The 20,641-nt window shown below is 42.2% G+C and overlaps 1 protein-coding gene across 2 annotated transcripts in view; it reads left to right on the forward strand.

Annotated features, from left to right (window-relative positions):
* The first annotated feature begins 487 nt into the window (after nucleotides 1–487).
* The window catches only part of LOC125897209 (protein eva-1 homolog A), a 112,181-nt gene continuing 92,027 nt past the window's right edge, over nucleotides 488–20,641 (forward strand). The window contains exon 1 of one of the 2 annotated variants that reach the window (XM_049590350.1): nucleotides 488–846. In XM_049590350.1, coding sequence (XP_049446307.1) covers nucleotides 738–846 — 109 coding nt within the window. In that variant the 5' untranslated portion in view covers nucleotides 488–737. The remainder of the gene's footprint in view (nucleotides 847–20,641) is intronic. The other variant, XM_049590352.1, reaches the window with a different exon arrangement.

Below are 20,641 nucleotides of genomic sequence, written 5' to 3' on the forward strand. Positions count from 1 at the left end.
GATCACGTGACCCTGCAGAGTGATGTTTGAGGACGTATGTGTGACATGTTTGTTAGTTTGTTTTCGTCTCTTTCCTTGTGACTTATTTGTCAATGTTTCTTTATGTACTAGAGTCTACCTTCATATTATAAAAAATATGTGCCCAGAAAATAATATAGCCATTTACCAAGCCTTTCAAAAGAAAATAACACAAAAATAATTGCATACATTAAAGTATATGAGGGAGATGAAAACCTAGATATCATACATTGTATTTGTTTTTATTAGATATAGTTTTACCAATTATTTATAGAGGTCATAACAGCTTTCTTATTAATTGTTGGAGGAAATGAACTGTTTGATGCTCGCATTTTTCTAGCAGAGGATCCCCCCTTCACTTTCATATGTGGCCCCCCGCCCTCCACTGCTGAAACATAACCTACGCCCCTGTACTGCAGCATGGTGTCTGCTAGGGAACTCTGGGTCTTTGAGACCATGCAGGGGAGCGGCGGTCCTCCAGGTGGGCTGCCTCCACAACACAACACGCAGTTAGAAATGCACTGAGAGAGAGAGCAGAGCGCCGCTGCAGCCCCACAGGAACCTCGATCCACACGGTGTGTGCCAGCAGTGTGGTGTGAGGATGAAGGAGGACTAGATAGATAGAGACATGATGGGACCGCACATCTGAAACCCCCAATGTTGCTGCTGCTGGACTTTCTAATGCTACGGAGAAACTCAAAAACTTCGAGGCTTCAAGGATGTTCTTCTCAGATGGGACTCTCTCAGCCGTCAGTTATGCGCTCCTGTTGGGAATAACGTGTCTGAGCGTCCTGTGCGATCTCACCAAGGGCTCTTCAGACTTCTCAGGTTGGGATTTCTCATGTTGTGTTTGTGTTTTGGTGCGTAAAAGTAGTGTTTTCCAAGCTTTCAAAAGCAACGCATGGACAGTGGGGCAATGGGCAGTGCGTATTTTATCCTGCGTGTGTTGTCTGCGCCACCTTACAACTCCTAGATGAATGAAATGGAACTTGGATAAGCCATTACGCACGCTTTTAACCGCTGAGCACGACTCCCAAAACAACTCCAAGCAGTGATTTTGTGTCGCATGAGCCTCTCCTCTGTGGACGACCCGTGCCTGTGGCGTGCTGCAGCATGCACACTCAAATGTTTGTTTGACAAACCGAGTAGGAAACAACTTAAACATGCGGAAAAGCCCAGTGTTGTTATCTTTTGGCTCATTCTGACCCACATACGGCACTTCAAACAACAGGTTCCCCTCCACTAAAGCCATCTGGCTGTGGGGATTAAGGGTTGGGTTATCAGTCCAGCATGGATCTGCAACACATATCCCATTGATGCAATTGAGATAAACGTGGTTAATGTGTTACTAGATGGGAACTATTGTCTAGACCAAACCTGGCCTTTTCCTGCAGATTTAAAGCAAACAGCAGGTTCAATGCTTCATATAGGCTCTACCCAGTCTGTAAGGTGAAGTCAATGCAACTCATATCAGTGCCTTATTACCTCAAGTTTATGTGCAATCCGGTGTGACGGAATCTGAAGGCTTTTCTGCTAAGAAAAGGCAGCATATTACTAAACTAATGAGTGTTACATTAAAGGCTATTGAGCTCTGCTGAGCCCAAGGCAAGCCTGCAGGTTTTGTTTACAGTGTCATAAAACAGGAAGGGAGCTTTGTGTCGGTGTTAATTGGCCTCTAATGGGTCTAATGGTTGGAAACGAGCAGGCCAACACTGTGGGGAAAAGGTGCTAAAGAGCAGATGTATGTAACATGCCCTGTGTGTACGATTGTGTGCGCATGTGTCCATGTCGCAGCCTAATGAGCTGCTAAAGATCATGGGTGTAGTGGAGGCTGTTAACAAGGCGGCCTTTCTGTAATTGCCACGCATGTGTCAGTGGTTGTTGGTTTTGTCATAAATACTATGATTGAGTGGATCAGATGCCGGTTAATTAAGCAAGAAGGGGGAACTATTAGACCGGCTGATTCCAGATTTTCGCAGCCCGGAGCAGGTTTACCAATACCCCGGCTTAGACACGCTTATGCAAATGCTTTGTCATAGGCAGGAGTTAATTTGTTGAAATCTCAGCTTTGGTGTGATATTTCTTTGTTCTTGGTGTTTACCTCTGGGCCTTTGCTCACTACTTTGCTCCTGAGGGGGTGGGGAGGAGACACTGCTGTCATTTTGGGACTTTCCTTTTGAAGGAGCGCCGGTGTTGAGTCTCCAGATGCAATTTGGTGCCCATCTGGGACTCTGTGCGCTGTGCCTTTACAGAAATGCTGACCAAGCATCCCAAAGTGAATAAAATGAAAAAAGGGGACTCCGAATACCTCAGGGACAAAGAAATCCTTCAGTCCTCACATTCTTGACCAGCTGGAGTTTCCCTGGAGACAGAGGAGTGCTTTGATTGACAGGTGCTGCGAGGGTGCAGGGTGACAGAAGTGGTAGATCTAACATCTGTCACTCAGACCTCTTGATGGTTATATGGTTGGATCAGAGATGGTGGACAGTGTGGCCACATCTGCAAGTCTCATTTATCTAGTCATATCCTCAGTGCTTCCCAAACAGACATAGGGACCTGAACAGAAAGCAAAACTTACCTATGCTCTCTTCAAAGCCAGGCTCCATTAACAAAAACAGTAATTTTACCTCCCTGAACACAGGAGCTGCCTGCCTGCTACCGCCACCTTGATCGGGTTAGTTTGTTTGTCTTATTGTGTGACTTAAGTGTTTTCTAGGGTTAGTTCTGATCCACCAAAGTCATAATAACACAAACAAACTAACTGATCGAGGCAGCGGTTGACCAACAGCTCCTGTGTTCAGCGAGGTAAAGTTACTGTTTTTGTCAATGGAGTTTGGTCTGAAAAGAGAACATGGAAAAGTTTCACTTATACGCCAGTTTCCCATCATAAAGGCCAATCTATTTGGGAGGTACTAAGGGTGCGACTTGATAAATGAGGCTTGGATTATACTGCAAGAGTTCAATTCATCAAGAATTTCTCTGTTTTTGGATTCTTCGTTCTCTCCGGAATCATGCAAGAACAGTGTTTTCCTCATAAATTCAATATAACACAGGATTAGTAACTGATATACAAATTCTCATTTGCAGAGTCAAGTATTCCTTTAACATTGCAGGATAGTGCACTTGGCCTTTGTGCGCCCTGCCAGTTATTAGTTCATGCTTCTCTCTGCCTTGCGTTTGCGTCATTTTTTGACAACTGGAGTAAATGGCAGTTTCATATTTCAAAACAAACCATGTTGCTGAGTGATTTGATTCTGTCTTTCCCCCCCTGTTATCATCTTCTATTATACAGCTGCCTGAACGGCTAATTAGAGGTGTGGAGCGAGCACAGCAACACTTCAGAGCCTCCAGGCTAACACGGATAGCAAGCCAGCTAATTAATGCTCTATATTTTACAAATTATCAATAGTTTGTTGTTGATTTTATACATGTTGTGAGCTCTGCGGTATAAATTTCCTCAGGTTTACTCATGTGAGGAGCGCTTGGCTTGTTACGTAACTGCAAACTATCCATTATTAGAAATGTATGTGGTGCTTTTTTGCCTTTTTGTGCAAATACAGACGTCACTGCAACGCAAACACTGGATGGTGTCTTGCTGATTTTATCGCCAAAACAGAGCTCAAACAGTTAGCTGGTTAATTAAGTGGAAAAGCGGAAAATGAACCTGCAACTATTTTGGTAATCGATGAATCATGAACCTCATTGTTTGAGTTAAAGTGCCAGCTTTTCGGTTGTGAGGATTTGCTGCTTTTCTTTGCTTTAGGTGGCAGTAAATTGAAAGTATGTGTGTTACCCGAGGTAGTAGCTGTTTCTGCTTTTCTGTTCCTGGATAACTTCATCAACTGACATAGACAGAAAACAGTTTATGATTTTAGTCAACACATAGTTGTGAGGGAAAGGGGAAGTCATGAATGCTGGACTGTTTGTTAAAAAAGCCGAAACAATAGCAGGAATCCAGCATTTGCTACAGCTGGGCCTTTCCACTGAGAGTTATTTACGAAACACAGGCGTATTGTATGTTTCTCTTGGCCGTGGAACATTTTAGAAACTGTCATTGCCACACAAACTATACGACGCTGCCAAAGGGTTACAGTGAAGCAACTTCTCTTCTCTTTCTCTGCCATAAAACCCCGCAGGCAAAACCCTATTTAACCCCAGTCAATGGGACGTGAGGCTGTTGAGGGGCCAAGGGGTCAACTGAGGTCAACCCATAGTAACTGTGAGTGTGTGGTTAAGGGGAGTTATCATCCATCTTGGTCTTTGTTCCCCCTCCTGTCGAAACCTCATCACACATGTTGACCACTGTTGGGAGAGGTGGAAAGAAAGTCAACACAGCGCTGTTTCTTCAATGTTATGAATATAAATTCAATTCAGAAGAAAATGAAGATGTTTGGATAACTTTGAAGTCGGGCTTGTGAAGTTTGATTTGATCATTATTTCTGTGTTGCATTTAGATCTCTTGATTATCTTAAGTATCCGTTTTGATGGAAAGATTTGAACAATTAAAACACAATTTAATTTGTACTGTAGGTCATAGAAGACCGTTTAAACAGCAAAGAACGTAGTACCTAATTTGGTTCCAGAGATAGATGGATAAATTATACCATGAGCAAAATAATTTGGATGATGGCTTACACTTTTTGTTACCCTAAAGTGAAAAACGTTTCCAATTCAAAGAAACCTTATCAAGTGTTGTTTAAAACTAGGTTCTTCCATTAAATGTCAAGTAGTCATTGTTTTAACATTACAAAAACAACAAATAATTGAACTTTGGTCAGAGCCAGGGACTCTCTATGACCAGGAAAGATGAAGATGCTGTAGTTTTCTGGATTTACATGCAGAAAATGGGAACCCAAGGATGTTTGTCTGCCTTGATGAGAAAAAGTATTGATCAGACAGTTACACCTGAAATGACGGGTCACTTAATCTGTTAGTTTTAATTTATTTGTAACATTTTTTCTTGTCTTAAAGGGTAATTACGGTATTTTTAACCTGTAGCTTCTTCGTTTTTTGTATAACATTAGAACCAACACTTTTTGAAAGTGGTCCAGTATTTAATGAGAGTGCTGGAGCTGGCAGCCTAAAACAGGCTGCATTGTAACCACTGAGAGTGCGTTTGCAATGTACAGCCAGTAAAAGTGCTTGTTTTTGCCACTGACAGGCTCCTATTATTACTCAGAGTCTCAACACATTGTGGAAAGGATCCCAACAGAGATAGGCCTTTTTGTTAAAGAGGAAGATCCTTTTTCTTCAACCAAAAACAGCCTGATATCACCATTCCCAAATACACCAGACTCCATTTAAAAAAAACAGTAATTTTAGCATGTACAGAGCCAGCAGATTTTCACTTCTAACTGGGTGAATTAAGGGTTTATTTCATCAAACCAGAGCTGGCAATTGCTGGAACAGTAGTGAGATGAACCAAGATGGGTTTTGTGAGCTTCATTTGTTTCTGTTAACTTTGAATGAAGTGTATTTCACAATGATAAAAATGACTGTTTATTTAAATGGAGTCTGGTGGCTTCAGTTACAGCAATTTTGGGGCTATTTGAGGAAACAAATAGATCTTACTCTTTGACAAAAAGGTCTATCTCTGTAGGGATCCTTTCAATAATTTGTTGAGACACTTGGAATAATAATCTGAGCCTGTCAGTGGCAAAAACGAGCAATTTTTTGGGACGTACATGGACGGTGCACTCAAACACTGGGTGATTACACTGCAGCCTGTTTCACTTCTGTCGACTGGAGCCCTTTTGCTCAGTACTGGATCAGTTACAAAATATCTTCATCAGTCATGGAGACAAAAAATAAAAAACATGGGAAAATAGGATACAGGTAAATAAAAAACGGAAGTTACCCTTTCAGTTATTGCAAACTGAGTATGTAGGGGTTTTTAGACTCACTGAAATTGTGATGGATATTTTAAACAAATTCCTGACTCTTCATGGACTCAGTGATCAATAGGTAAATGAAAAGAAATCGAAAATGAAAATAATCAATAAGCTGGAGCCTAAAAACAGTGTATCAATGAAATAAATTTACTAGTTGTTTGATTTTGTGGTGTAAAAAGATTGCGGAGCTTGATCCTTCCTAGGTGACAGATCAGCTGATTACTTCACAATTCACTTCATGTCTAAGCTGCCTGACACTGTAGCCAACACACACACAGACACACAAATCCACCGACGCTATTACTCTATGGGCAAGTCCTGGATTAGGCTACCCCTAACTGCCCACACATACACACAAACACACCCCTCCACGTATTACTGAGTGCTACTCAGGGCCCCTCAAATCTTAATCCGCTCTGATTTTGGAGTGGATATGGGTAGCACACTGAACCTCATGCTCTCCTCTTTCAGCCCCTTCCCCCCACTCACACACTCCCCAGCACCCCTGCCTTCTTTCCCCAGCACCACCCAGCACCTCCTCCTCCTCCTCCTCGCTGCCTCTACTCCTCCCTAGGGCTTGCCTGATCACTGTTTCTGTGTCTGTGTGCGCCAGGTGAGCTCTGTCTAAACAAATCCTGCCTCCCGCTTGTTTTGTCTACTGCGGTGGAGGCAGGCGGCTAGGCGGACAGCTAGGGCCTGGCATAAGGCTGCTTTTCTCTCCAGCTGAATAGAGAGGGGGGGTTACTGCTGCTATTCAAAGGGTAGGCTCTGTGAATGAGGTTCCCAAAGGAGGGAAGTGTCAAGAAATTTCGATTCATTGCGTGATGGTATCAAAACACACAGAGTTCTTGGGTGTCAACAAGGGAGGGAGTTCTTTTATCTCATGTGTTGTTTTGCTACATACTGAATAAATAACATGCTTAATGCACTGTACAAGTGATGTCAGGTTTGAACTATAATCCTTCATTGATTTCATTTGTTAAATCCACCGAAATTCTTTATGGAAAGGAGACAAGTTGCAAAAGGATTTGGTCGGGGCATGATAACGTTTTATCAAATCCAAATGCAGTTTGAAATCCGCTTATCGAATCTAAATCCTTGTCAAATCCATTTAGTTGTTGCTTTCATTGAATTTAAGTGACAGAAGTTATAGATAACAGTTTAGATCTACACCGATCAGCCAAAACATTAAAACCACTGACAGGTGAAGTGAAGAACAATGCAGTGATCTGTGAGGAAACCTGTGGTCCTGGCATTCATGTGGATGCTACCTGACGTGCTCTGTCCACCCAAACACCGTTGCAGACCAAGTGCACCCTGTCATGGTAACGGCACTCCCAGATGGCAGTGACCCCCTCAGTAGGAAGGCTCCATGCCATACTGCAAAAACTGCTCAGGAATGGCCTGGGGTACATGACAAAGAGCTCAAGGCATCAACCTGGCCTCAGAATCCCCCAGATTCCAATCTGATCAAACATTTGTGGGACAAGCCGGAACCTCAGAGGTACCCTCAATCCACATTGGGGCCTCCTTGGATTGGACTTGGCTCTGACCCTGTTGAGACATGGGCACAGAACCTCTGAGGGCGGCCCTGTGGTATCTGGCACCAGGGTGTTGCCAGGGGATCCTCTGAGTCCTGTAGGTTTTGAGGTGGGGTACCTCCACGTCTCATGGATGCTCGATCAGATTGGAATCTGGTCATTTGGAGGCCAGGCTGACACCTTGAGCTCTTTGTCATGTCCCTCGAGCTATATCTAAACAGTTTTTGAGGTGGGCGCTTTGTCCTGCTGGGGAGGCCATTGCCGTTGGGGAGTGCCATTGCCATGAGGATGGGTACTTGGTCTGTACCAGTGTTTAGGTGGTGCAGGTCAAGTCGTATCCACATATGTGCCAGGACCGAAGGCTTCTCAGCTGGCCAGCTGTAAGTTGTTTTTATGTTTTGGCTGATCGGTTTAGAACTCAGAGATTTATATTTAAGTTGCTTTTTACCTACAGAAAAGAGAGCAAAGTTACAGTGTACAATTAGATAGAAAATGTGTTTGTTTTACCAACTGAGCAACATACAATGATTTGTATGATATTTCAAGAAAATGCAAGTACAATGGTAGCTAATGAATTAGCACCCCACAAAGTATGTTAACTGCTACATATTTAACGTGAAGTTACGTAGGTTAGGATTAGGAAACAACATACCTTGGTCACTTGGTTTCACACCAGCCATGAACATTGGTCTCGTGGGGAAAAGGCCTATGTTGTTTGACCCATGCACCACCCCAACCTTCCTGCGTGAATTTTACCCTTCTTTACTCCTGTCAGTGCCTTGGTCACGTGATCGCAGCCTTCCGAAATAAGTGGGTTATCCATGCCTCACAGCAAGAGGGATCCTGGTTTGAACCCAGGGATTCGAATCCCAGAGTGGGGGAGCCCTTCTGTGTGGAGGCGGTATGTTCTCCCTGTGTCAGCATGGGTTTTCTCCAGGTACATTCACATGGAATGTTTCAGTCCACAGTCCCACAATGCAAGCTAACTCTAAATTGTCCGTAGGTGTGAATGTGAGTGTGAATGGTTGTCTGTCTCTATGTGTCGGCCCTGTGGTAGTTTGCCAACCCCACCTCTCGCCCAATGTCAGCTGGGGTAGGCTCCAGCCCCTCCATAAACCCCCAACAGGATAAGCAGCTATGGAAAATGAAATGAAAAATAGAAAAATTGTGGTGCATTACTCTTTGTAGTTAAACATATGAAGAGTAGGTGAGAGCAGCCTGAACTGAGAGATGTATCTAAAAGAGAACCAGCTATCAGAACCCACAGAAGGTTATTTTAAATGAGAGGTAATTGATATAGAGGTTCATCCAGCGTCACATTACAAATGTGAATGCTAAGGAGGATTTATCGCTGACGTTTGAAACATTATATCCAGTCATTTATCTGAGTGTTGTGGAACAAGAAGCATTAATAGCTGAACGATGCTGGTTATATATAACAGCGTTAATCCCATCTTTAAAGTTCGGTGCTAACAAGATTTCTCTGGCAGCCACAGTCTAAAAAGTAAAGGGAAATATGAAGCTGAAGAGCCTTTGGGTGTGGATACGTAGATAGCTTCTCAGTGTGTGCGCTCCTGTGTGCTTTTAGTGTGTGTGTTTGTGTAATTTAAAGTGGAAGTCTGGCACAACGCGATGGCGATGAAAGATGTGACCTACTGTGTAAGTTCCTCCCCCTGGATACAATAAGTACATCAACAAACACACACACACATAAAGCAACGGTATGGTGTTGGTGTTGAGAGAAGGGTGTTTACAACAGGAAACAGCTCTTCCCCTCAGCTCCCCTTCAGCATGAGGAAATTAAATTATCCCACCTCACACTGCAGTAAACACGGAAGCTTTAAAGTCATAGCGTCACTGATTGAAAAGTGAACTGTTGCACAACTTGAGCTTTTTAAAAATGAATTAAGTTTCTTATCTACAACAGAGCACTGATGGGAATTCCCAAATAGAAAGAAAAGCTTTGAATACAGAAGTTTTAGATTAATGTCAGAATGTGTTCAAAGTAGACGTAGCCTTAAAGGGGATCTTTGTGTCCACCGAGTCAAGTCCTGGCATATAAGCCATATTAACGTGCACCAATCAAAGTATGTTTTTGTCTCATTGCCAAAATATGTGCTGGAAGAAAGCACATCCTGACTGAGGTAATGCTTATTAAATGATTTGGCTGATGTTGGGGCAATATTACACTAAATTAAGTCCCGGTATGCCAGTAATGTCCTGGTACCACAAAAGAAGAACAAAAGATCACAAGCAGAAACACACTTGTCAGGAAAACTGTCCTGCAATCAGTGAGATGAGAGTTTGCCTTTGAGCATTTCCAGTGTGTTATAAATCTATAAAAAGTAATTCTGTGCTGTCACACAGAGCAGTAATGGGGATGATGTTTTGCTCATTCTGTGCAAAGGTAATGTTACTTTTAAGGTGCATTACTTTTAAATGTGACACTAGTTGCAGTTTCCAGTATTTTTTTCAATATAAAACCAATGAGATAGTAGAAAGTTTTTCGCAGAAAATGGAAAGAAAGTGGAAAATTGTTGGCATGCAAGACTGTCAGAACCAAAATTAGTTCATATATGCATATATGCCAGCGAAAATGTTATGGTTACTATTAATATCTATTACTTATTCAGTCTTTCTTTCAAAGTCTGTGATAACTAATTTGGAGTGATGTTTGAATGCTGCTTGGACACCCTCCAGGACACTCTTAAACCTGATATTGTTGCTCCTGGATTGCCCCTCTAAATCATTGTTGAGCAGCTGGGTAAGGGCATCCTTGACTCCGATGTCCCATCGTTCCATATCAGCCATGTTTTCCTCCATCTCTCCTATGCACTTCCTTATTCCTTCTATCTGAGTCGTCGTGTCACGTATTGTCTGGTTTATTTCCATTGTGAATTCGTCCTTTTGGTTTTTAATGTCCTCTCGAAAACAAGTGCAAAGATCAGAGAGATCTCTCTTCAGTTCGGCCTGGAGCACGTAGTCAAGACTTCACTCACCACTTAGCAGATTGAGTGTTAAGTTTTGGTTTCTCTGTGGCAGCCATCTTGTCCCATTGAAATTTTGCTGGCCGCAACTTCACCCTTCTTAGTCTTGTCCCCACTCATTATTAAATCGATGTATACCGCTTTGTATGAATATAAATCCTTGAACTGAGGAAATTTAAGGCTGATACTGTAGCATGCCACCGGAAGTCCATTTGGATAAAGAACTTTGTGATGGCCCATCATTATATTGCACTGTAAAAGGGGTGAAAATTAGGGCATCCACTCGGATGTCATATTTCCATCATTGCTAATCAAAGTCAATTGGAGCTGGAGCCGATGAATACCCTTGACTACTGCAGGGTCATTTTTCCTAGGAATGAATGCTGATTGCAACCTTTCTCTCTAAACAAAACCCAGATGTCTGTGGGTATAAGTGGTTTTGTCAAGTAGGAAAAGGGCTTAATAATAAAAAATAATGAGGCACCACTTACCTTAATTCCAATAATCCCCAAGTAGTCTGATAAATGTACCACTGGACTGAAAGCCCATTAGTCTGAAAGCAAACTCACATTGCTGTCAGGGCCGTTTCTCTGAAAACATGCCACAGACTCTCCTTTACAAAAGCACATTGCAAGGTATTATGCAGAATGACATCAGCGGACCTCATGATTTTGCACAATAATAATTAGCCTTGTGTTTCTGTTTGGGAGAGAACGTAGCGCATTTTTGGAGAGACGGCCCATGTACGTTTGTTTTTAGGATAAGAGGCTGTCAGACAAACGGGCTTTTGGTCCAGACTATTTGGGCTTTGGATTATGAATCGTCGAAACAACAGCATGGCACCCAAATAATGCCTATTGTCAGTTTGTGAGCTCTTTGATTTCCCCATGTTGGTTCATTTTAGTTACTACAGTCCGTCTTCCCCTGATTGTTCAAGGCGTGACTGTCATGCTGCTCTGCCATTCTGTATAAAAGGTACGATTGCCTTTAAGCTGGCAGTGGAGGACGATTGCACATGTTTTACATATTCTAAGCCTATGCACAGCAATATGCTATACTGTAAATGGGTGTTATCAGTATGTTGACTGAGGCCTTACATTGACTGTTAAAAATCACTATAATCTGAGTGAGAGTAGGTGTCACTTTTCAAACAGTGTCTGTCTCAGACCTGATTTTGGGGTGAAACTCCCAAATTAAACCCAGACTGCATTCAAAATGACCTACGCGGGCTGTGTTGGAGACCTGACTGCCGGCTGAATGAAGCTGGATGTCTTCATGCAGGCTTATAATCAGCAGAAACCAGTCAGCCCTTAATATGATAATCATTATTTAGCATAGATTCCTGTCAATCCCTAAAACCTTCCAACTTTATAGTAATAACTGTTATTGGGGAGAGAGGAGGGGGTCTAATTCCTAAAGCATTTAACTGTAAAGATGTATATGAAGACATCGCAGGTGTGTGTTTGCACTTGCCCTCTCTTGCGTGGGGGAGGTGTAAGAAGCCCCAAAGAAAACACAGTGAAACGTGTGAAGGAGATTCTTGAGTGACACCCCGGCGTTGTTGCAACCAGCTGAAGTTCAGCAAGCAGCGAGCTCTCTTCACATCTTTGCCATCTCTGTTTAGGCAACAGTTGTGTTGTTAATTAAGAATGCACTCATTTGTCATATTTGGAAGGCAGACTATATTTTCCAGTGATTGTTTAGTGAGCAGAAAGCTCATGGGGAATCAGATAAGTAGCGTTACCTGCTGCTGCAAGCTCTGAGGGTTGCACCAAACCAGTTAAAGGATGAAACTGAGCTGTAGATAAACAGAAACAAGTGTTGAGAAAGAGACGGGTGGGTGTGTGCGCCTTGGCAATTATCTCCTCATGTCCACGCCACTTATACACGCTGGCTGTTGAATAATGCTCTCAACGAGCCCTGCGACACACACTCGCAAAACCAACGCACACACCTTTTCTGCTCCTGCATCTCAGAGAATGTCAACCATGCTTTGATGCCCCTCCTCCGCCCGTCCATCTCCTTTTTTCTGTCTTTCTCTCTGTTTCCTGAGAGCTGATTTATGTTTGGTTTAGGAGTCAGCATGTCCGCCTTGATCTGTCTTCCTTTTTGTTCTTTCTTACCTCCATCCTTCAATCCTCTCCTCCCTCTCCGCCTCACGCTTTCTTCAGTGTAAGAGAAGAAAGAGAACATTTTGAACACCATTAGTTTTTATGGTTTGATTAAACCCCCGGAGGAAAAGAGAGGGAAAGAGAGAGACAGAGGGAGATGGAGAGGTAGAGAGGTGGGGCACAGAAGGGCCAGTTGGAACAAGGAGGCATTGTGTAGCCCCCCAACTGTGTCGGACTGACAGTCTGCATTACAGCACGCTACAGCAGCCCGCTCCCCAAAGCACTGCTAATCTGTTGCTTACTGGCCCCTCTGGCTAGCTCAGGTAAGGGGGGAGGGAACCGGAGAGAAGGGGAGAGAGATTTTCCCTTGTTTTTTCCATGTTTAAGCCAAAATCATTCCTACCAGGCCTACTGAGGCCACAATTATTTAATTTGTCGCATTGCGTCATTGTTAAGTCTGTTAGAGCTGCTGTTTCCTGATCTTGGGCTGTTGGCTGATTGGTTTGTAGCAATTCTGGTGAAGTATCATTGGTTGTAACTGCTGTCAGTTTACAGATGTTTTACTGTGAATTGCAATAAAAGTTTATTTTGTTTGGTGAAGGACTCATTGTTCTTCATAGTAATGCTTTGAGCTAAATGCTAACATGGCCACAATGGTTAGTAAACAGAGGAACGCAGCATGGAGGCCAGTGAAAATGTTACAGTGGTTACTTTTTTCTCAATATCTAGTTGCTAGTCGCTTGGATGGAGGACTTTGGGTTGGCCCATCATCACATGGCACTGGAAAAGGTGTGAAAATTAGCATGTCCATCATTGCTGAACAAAGTCAATTGGAGCTGGAGCCGATACATACCCTCGACTACTTGCGATTGCAGCCTTTTCCTACTAAAAGATAGGAAAGTCTGCCACGACAAGTCCTCATATGTGAACAAGTCTACGAGCAAGTCGGCCCCTCGTCTGCGACTGGGACTGGATATCTGGCATGCTAGAAATGTGGAGAAGTCTGACATGACTGACAAAGAGCATCAGCCAGTGAGTGGCAGGATATGTCAGGGGAGTTGCTTATTTGGACTTGCTCTCTAAACGGCGCCTTTCTCTATCCATCTAATAAGTTATTTAAGCGCATGATAGTCGCTTCTTTTGGGCTTGTTTCCATAGCCCTTGTTGCTTGTTTTTCTCCCAAGATCTGGCAACACTGACAAGCCAGCTGGCAAGCAACAACAATGGTGGCATCCATGGGATCACGTGGACCACGTTGTGTTTAGACCCAGGCCCTGGAGGACGATCTGATTCAACACTAGGAAGAATATCCATGCCTTTACGATGTGTCGTCTCCAAGTTAAAAAAATGTAGTTTGGTGACGTAACACTCAAAAGATCACGATAGTCTCTGTGACGCAAAATCAGGGTGAAAATCGTCCAAAAAAAAAAAAAAAAAAAAAATTATTCGTCTCTCGCCATCGGCTGTCGTATATATTTTTTAAGAAACAAGGTCTATGCGACACCGTAAGGGAGAGGGTCCTTGTCTCTCTGTCTGGTCACAAACCAAACTATTGAATGTCTCCAAGGTCAGGGGATCAACAAAGTTATTGCAGTTCGTCCTCAGGGGAGCATGAACGTCTGCACCAAATTTCTTGGCAATCCATCCAATAGTCGTTAGGCTACTAAGTCCATTTCTTTGTATTTAAACTTGAATAGGACTGGTAGAGAGGCAATGACATCACAGACCCGGCTCCACAAGGGCAATTTGTAATTGTTCTTTATAATTTTAAAACAAAAGCAAAACAATCAAAAAATTTATCCACAATTAAAATAATCTTTAGTCGCAGCAGTCGTACAGCAGAGGGTTTATGTGCAGCAGCTGACTTGGTACAAATGGAGGCTGTACATTCAGCAGCCAAGGAGTTTTACCCAAGGAGACCCCAGTTAGCTACAAAAACAAACTCTCCGTGAAACTCCGAATGAATAGAGCAAGGTAAGCTTTCACATTTAGTCTGGTCAGTCTGCTAAGTCCCATTGGACATGCTGCAGATGGCTTTTCACTCCCTCAGCTCCTCAGGAGTTGTTCTATTGCTTGTTTTCACAGAACAGCCCCCTGATAAGCTTGTTAATTCCCCAAAAAGCTCAGCCTCTCAGTGCCCACCCACTTCTACCTCTTTTTTTTTTTTTTAAGGAAATACCTCTCCTTTCTTCACAGTGCATGCCTGGACCTTGATAGAGGTATGCTGTCATGCTGTTATTGCATTAATTCAAGAGTTTTTGTGGGCTTTGTAAAAATAGAGTGGCAGAAAGTGATGGAGCAACGGGGAGACTCCCAAAAGCATTGTGGTGAACAGAAGCACAGCCAACATGACTCGGACTGCAACTAAAAACTTCTTTTATTTTATATTAACCTGCCAGTTTATCAGCTTATCTGGACCCCAGGAAGAATAGTCTTCACTTAGGTGAAGACTAATGGGGATCCATAATAAAACATAAAAACATAAAACAGTTATTTTCTCAATGGATAACTTTTTGGTCTCTTAAATGTCAGAAAAGGCAAAAAAATTCCCATCACATATTAACAAAGTCCAAAGTGATTATTAAATGTCTTGTTTGGTTCAGAACATGTTCTGTTTACAATGATATAAAACAGAGAAAAGTGGAAAATGGCATCAGAAAATAGCTTAAAAGATGACTTACAAAATGGTTAAATTAGTCAATCGACAGAGATTTATCAACAAAGCTGTGCAGCTCTACACCTGTCATTTCTCACTCGTACTTTGCAGATATGCTCATGCCAACACTGTTTTCAATACCCCAGCCTCCTCCTTATGTGCAATATTTTTGGTATTGTTAATTTGATGTATATGGCCTTATGAAATTAAAGTATTAGTGTTTGTGTCCTTTGTACTGTGATGCATTACACAGTGAACTTTGAGGTTTTGAATTGAATTACAAGAGTGATTTACGTCAAATCTTTTATGTATTCAATTAGGCCGTTAAAAAGTGGGCGTGCTTAAGCAGAATTTATACTTCTCCGTCAAATCGATGCCATACCTATGGTGGAGGGTCTGCGTCGATGTAGAGCCTACACTGTAGCCTGATGTGCACCTCCCCAGAAATGAAACTACATGTCGTGGTGATGCAGACCTCCTGTCTATTTTTGTAAGCTGAAACCATTTCCCTTAGTGGAATCGAAAATTTAATTTACATTAATTTCACAGATAAGAAACAATGTGTGATTTATCCTGGCTTCATATGAGTAGAGGAAATCTCTGCTAGTTGCTAGGCTAATTTATACAATGTAAAATGCCATAGGCCTGTGCTAATAGCGTTAGCATGTTGTATTTGTTTGGAAAACGTGATTAGTGTAAAACAGTTGTGAATGGAGCCAAATTTTGTAACATTAACCTTTGTTAAATGTTGCTGATGTCCTTCGCCTTATATGAGTAGAGAAAAAGTCTGCTAGCCGCTGGGCTAATTTATACAATGTACAATGCCATAGGCTTGTGCTAAAAACATTAACATGTTGTATTTGTGGGGAAAATGGTCCAGATAAAGACAAGTGCTTTGTCTGTGAATGCTGCGAGTTAGAGTGAAGCTGATTTGTGCACTTGTGTTTAAAATTGTCTCTGTTAAGCCATGTTTAATGTGTGTTTCAGGTGTGTGAATCAACTAAACATTACAGCACTTCACACAAATCCCGCCACCAACCAGTGTTTTGGAGGTGTAACTGCAGAGTGACACAGACACACCGCACAAGTATAAATGCTCACAACAGCGTAGGCCGCGTGCATAGGCTATGCCAAAGGCTCTGCTTAAAGCTGACGCACAAGTATAAACCCCTCTTTACAGTTTAGTGCGATACAAAGCTGCAGCAGACAGTTGGCTCCACACACACTTCTTTCGCCATAAGATGAGGAGGAGGAAGAGGGAGAGATAAATGAATTCAACCTCTGCCACATTTGTTTTGGAAGTAAAAGACAGAGGTTTTGCCCAGCACACACACCCTCCTGTCCCTCTCCATATTGCTTTTTAAGCTTACTTCTACAACTCACAAAGTGTGAAGTGCAGTTTTATATAACTGGTGTGGCTAGCTAGTCACCCAAAGTCCCATTTGATTGGATGAACTTTTGTAAGTGCAGGATGAGTCATCAAACATTGAATTCATTTTAACCTGGTTTTACAGAAAGAGAAAGGACAGGGATTCTGATGTAAAATTCTACTGATACTGACTATTTTTGCATATATTTAGCATATAACGAGATAAATTCAGTCAGTTCACACAGAGACACAAGATTAAAACTGGAGAAAATGTATTTTTCATTTCATGGTGACTTAAACATTAATCTATGTGTTAATTAAGAGGGGATTAGTTCTCCATTAGATTCAGATTCTTTAAGAGCAGAGCTTTTTCCGCCCACTCTAACTATATAATTTGTTAATAATATTTGGTCAATTCTTGAACGTGTCTCTGACTGAGGTGCAGAGACAACGAGTGAAAGGAGATAGTTTCTTAATGACCTTTCTGTCACAAGCTCACCTCTCTAAGCCTTAGGCTACCTCTGCTCCACCCAACAATCACTTAAACCCAGTCCGCTGAGGTGAAGACGGCTGAAGAAAGACACATCTGTCGTTCACTTAATGAAGACAATAAAGCTCACACACTGATGCATCTGTCTGGTGTCTGCTGGTCTGTGGTCAGTGATGGGGCAGTCTGGCTGCCACTCAATTCTCCCAGGCCGTAAAAGTGACCATTAAAATGACGGATACCTCTTCCTCTCCCTATCTCTGTGTCTCTCTATCCGTCACACACTTTCTCCTCTGTGTGTCTCTGTGGGCATCTGGACATGCATCCAAACATCAGGGAGGGTGTTCCCGGAACCTCTGTGCCCCTCACTCTTTCACCCCTCGCCCCCACATCCCATCCCATTAATGATAAGAAACACACATGCTCTCAGACTCAGTGTAAAAGCGCCCTGTTGCCTAGCGCCCTTTGACCCCTGGGGGTCATAAGGAAAGGCACGTGCTAAGAGAGGTCATGGGAGGGCCTGGGTGGGACCACTGTTTGGTTTTTGGCGACTCTCTAGGGTAGACTTAGCGACCACGTTCCAACTGTGAGGCCATCTCTGAGCCCGGCAGATGTTTCATACCCAGTCACCCCCTCAGGATGAGCTTAGACAACAGACCCACAGGTGGACATCCTCCCTTTGTCTGTGGGAATTAGCAAACGCCAACCCTGAAATATTAACTGTGGCCTTGCTGCCTTTGACTGTCAGCGCTAAGCTTCTCTTGTGGTTTCATTTAAGCCAGACCGTTCAGTGTGGATCTGTTTTCTTGGCTGTGTGTGGTTGTGAACAAGCAAGAGGAGCATGTTGCGTTCATGTTCTCCTCCAGAGCATAAATTCCTCATCCCACCTGATATGTGTCTGACTTAGCATGTGACATCCCTCCTGTTTTCTATATTTAATCCCCGTCTCTTGTCTTTTTGCCTGGAAGATAGAACTCCACCTTGTTGCTGGAAACAACTGAAGCAAACATCATGTCAGTTGTGGTTTGATGTGCAAGCTAGAATTTGCTGCCATCAGTCATATCAACTAATATTAATCATATCATAATCCTGTTTTTTGATTATCCAGCATGTATCATTGAAACTTAATAATCCTTTCATTTCAAAATTTAGCAGCGTCAGTGTCCCGGGGAACTGTTGCGTTATTGGAAGACTCTGCACCTCAAGATTTAAATCTAATGTGAACTCTGAGTGCTAACACAGAAAGTAGTGTGCCCAATATGTAGTGAGGGGGGAAGTAAAGTCCCTTTCCCCCTGGACAAAAAACCTCTAACACCCACTTACATCTTACTTTTGTATTTAATAGGAAAAGTCACAATAGGCATTCACTATCTAGTCAAATGACTCTGCAGTAGTCACGGGTATTGATTGGCTCTAGCTTTGATTGGCTGTGATGGGCTTTGATGGAAATACGACACCTGTGTGGAGGCAGTGCTGTATGATAATAAACCACCAAAAATTCCTCCATTCAAGCAGCCCTTGAACCAGGATTAGAATCAGAAGTACTTTATTGATCCCTGAGGGGAAATTGTGATTCGTTACAGTCGCTCCAATGTAAAGAAAAGAGAATTATAAGAGGTAAGAAAAAAAAGAAGAGTGTGAATATAGAGCAATAAATAAAATAAAGTAGAAATGAAGTGTGCATTAAGATAAAAAAAAAAAGTGAATTATGCTGCTGTGTTTAACACTAGTATTTAAGATATAAAGATTAAAATACAATCTATATCGTCACAGTGCTGAGGCTTAAAGTGTGAAAATTTAACTACAATATATACATCAAATAAAATAAGATTAAACATAAGAAATATGTAGTTATGTGCATTGTATGTTGAATTAATATACACATTCAATATTATCTTTATTACCCAATAGATAATTATGAATTATAAATGCAGTAGGTTAAAAAGTCCAAATGCCAGTCTACTGACTCAGAGCAGCTGACACTCTGAGGGAGGAGGAATAACTTCCTGTGGCGCTCTGTGGTGCATTCTGGGGGAATGAGTCTGTCACTGAATGTGCTCCTGTGTCTGACCAGCACATTGTGGAGTGGGTGGGAGACATCGTCCAAGATCATATGTATCTTAAACATCATTCTAAATTAGTCGGCACTGAGTTTGAAAGAGAGAATGAATAAGTAAGAGATAAAAAAAAAAGATTAATAACTGCTGCCTCCATGCTGCTTTCTACTAACCTGTTTTCTGGCCCATCCATGCGATTAACATGACACACCCAGTTAAAAAAAAAAAAAAAAAAAGACATACTCGTCTTCTACAGAGCTGTGTACATGGTTCCACTATTTTTAACAAGTTTTCTCGTATTTAAAAACCCTACACGACACGTGCTAATATTAGTGAAAGAAGGGTACAAGGGTGTGATGGATGTGTAGCACTACCGACTTCATGCAATAGACAGACTTTTGTGAACACACCTGCAATTAAAGTTTGCATTTTTATTCCTTTCCCTGACCCTAACATGGTGCTGTTGTTTTCATCATCTTATCCAAGCGTTAATCTAAACCTAGTCTGAGTGGGCGGAAGTTTGCTGCGGAGATCAGCCTCTCATTGGGCGGAACGAGCCAGCCGCTGATGTCCCGCCCTACCACCTCCGGTTGCAGTTTTCAACATGTCCTTTACTAACTTTTGCGGTGTTTGATCTTGCGGGGATGTAGCCATTTTTCTGCCATGGTTCGCGTCCTGTAGGCGATATTTTTGTGGGCGTGTTACACCAAAACCTGTTTCCCCCCGGCAATATTTTTGCAAGCGCAGTGTTGCTGTGGCACCGCCCAGAACGATTGTGATTGGTTGAAAGAAATACAAGCAGCCGGGGCGTTTTTTTCTCCAATCTCAAAGCGAGAGTCGGCCCAGCCGGACCTTTCTTTTCTTGAGAAAGGTCTGGTGAGCGAGACTAATCTAAACCTAATCCCAATCATACAAAAACACTATGGATTTTTAATTTATGGCTTAAATGCAAAGGTTATTGGCAGTGGTTCATTTTGCGTTGTATTGAAACCCTTGATTGCCAGATAGTAGTGTTGTAATCTATCGTCAGCCATTTGACTCTTAGACTCAAGCGAAACAACCTTGCTTACAGTATCACAGTATATTGTAATGTATTGAATCATAACCTCTGTGTGGTGATCCTTGTCGTAACACCAGATTCTTGCCAATACACATTAAATTAATGGATAAATATAACAAATGTGGAGTAACTGAATGGTTTCATATAAATCATGTGAATCATATCCTTTGGCATGTTGAACAGCTATGGAATATTTTAGAGTGTCATGTTTGGCAGCCAAAAAACACCAAATAAGGGAATATTATTTGGAACAATGGTGTTCATGCTGCCAGTAAACCTGTGCCTGAAGTTTTCCTGGGCAGTCCGACACCTTACTGCAACACATCATGTTGGTTTCCCACATTAATTTCCCACCTTGTGCCTATTGTTGTATTTATACATATGAGCAAATGTTCCAATGTGAAATACTTGTGTTCCCCATCTTGTCTTTATTTCTTTCCTTTTGGTATATTTAAACAGTTTAT

This window comes from Epinephelus fuscoguttatus, linkage group LG11 (genome assembly GCF_011397635.1).
Source record: "Epinephelus fuscoguttatus linkage group LG11, E.fuscoguttatus.final_Chr_v1".
NCBI classification, from domain to species: domain Eukaryota; kingdom Metazoa; phylum Chordata; class Actinopteri; order Perciformes; family Serranidae; genus Epinephelus; species Epinephelus fuscoguttatus.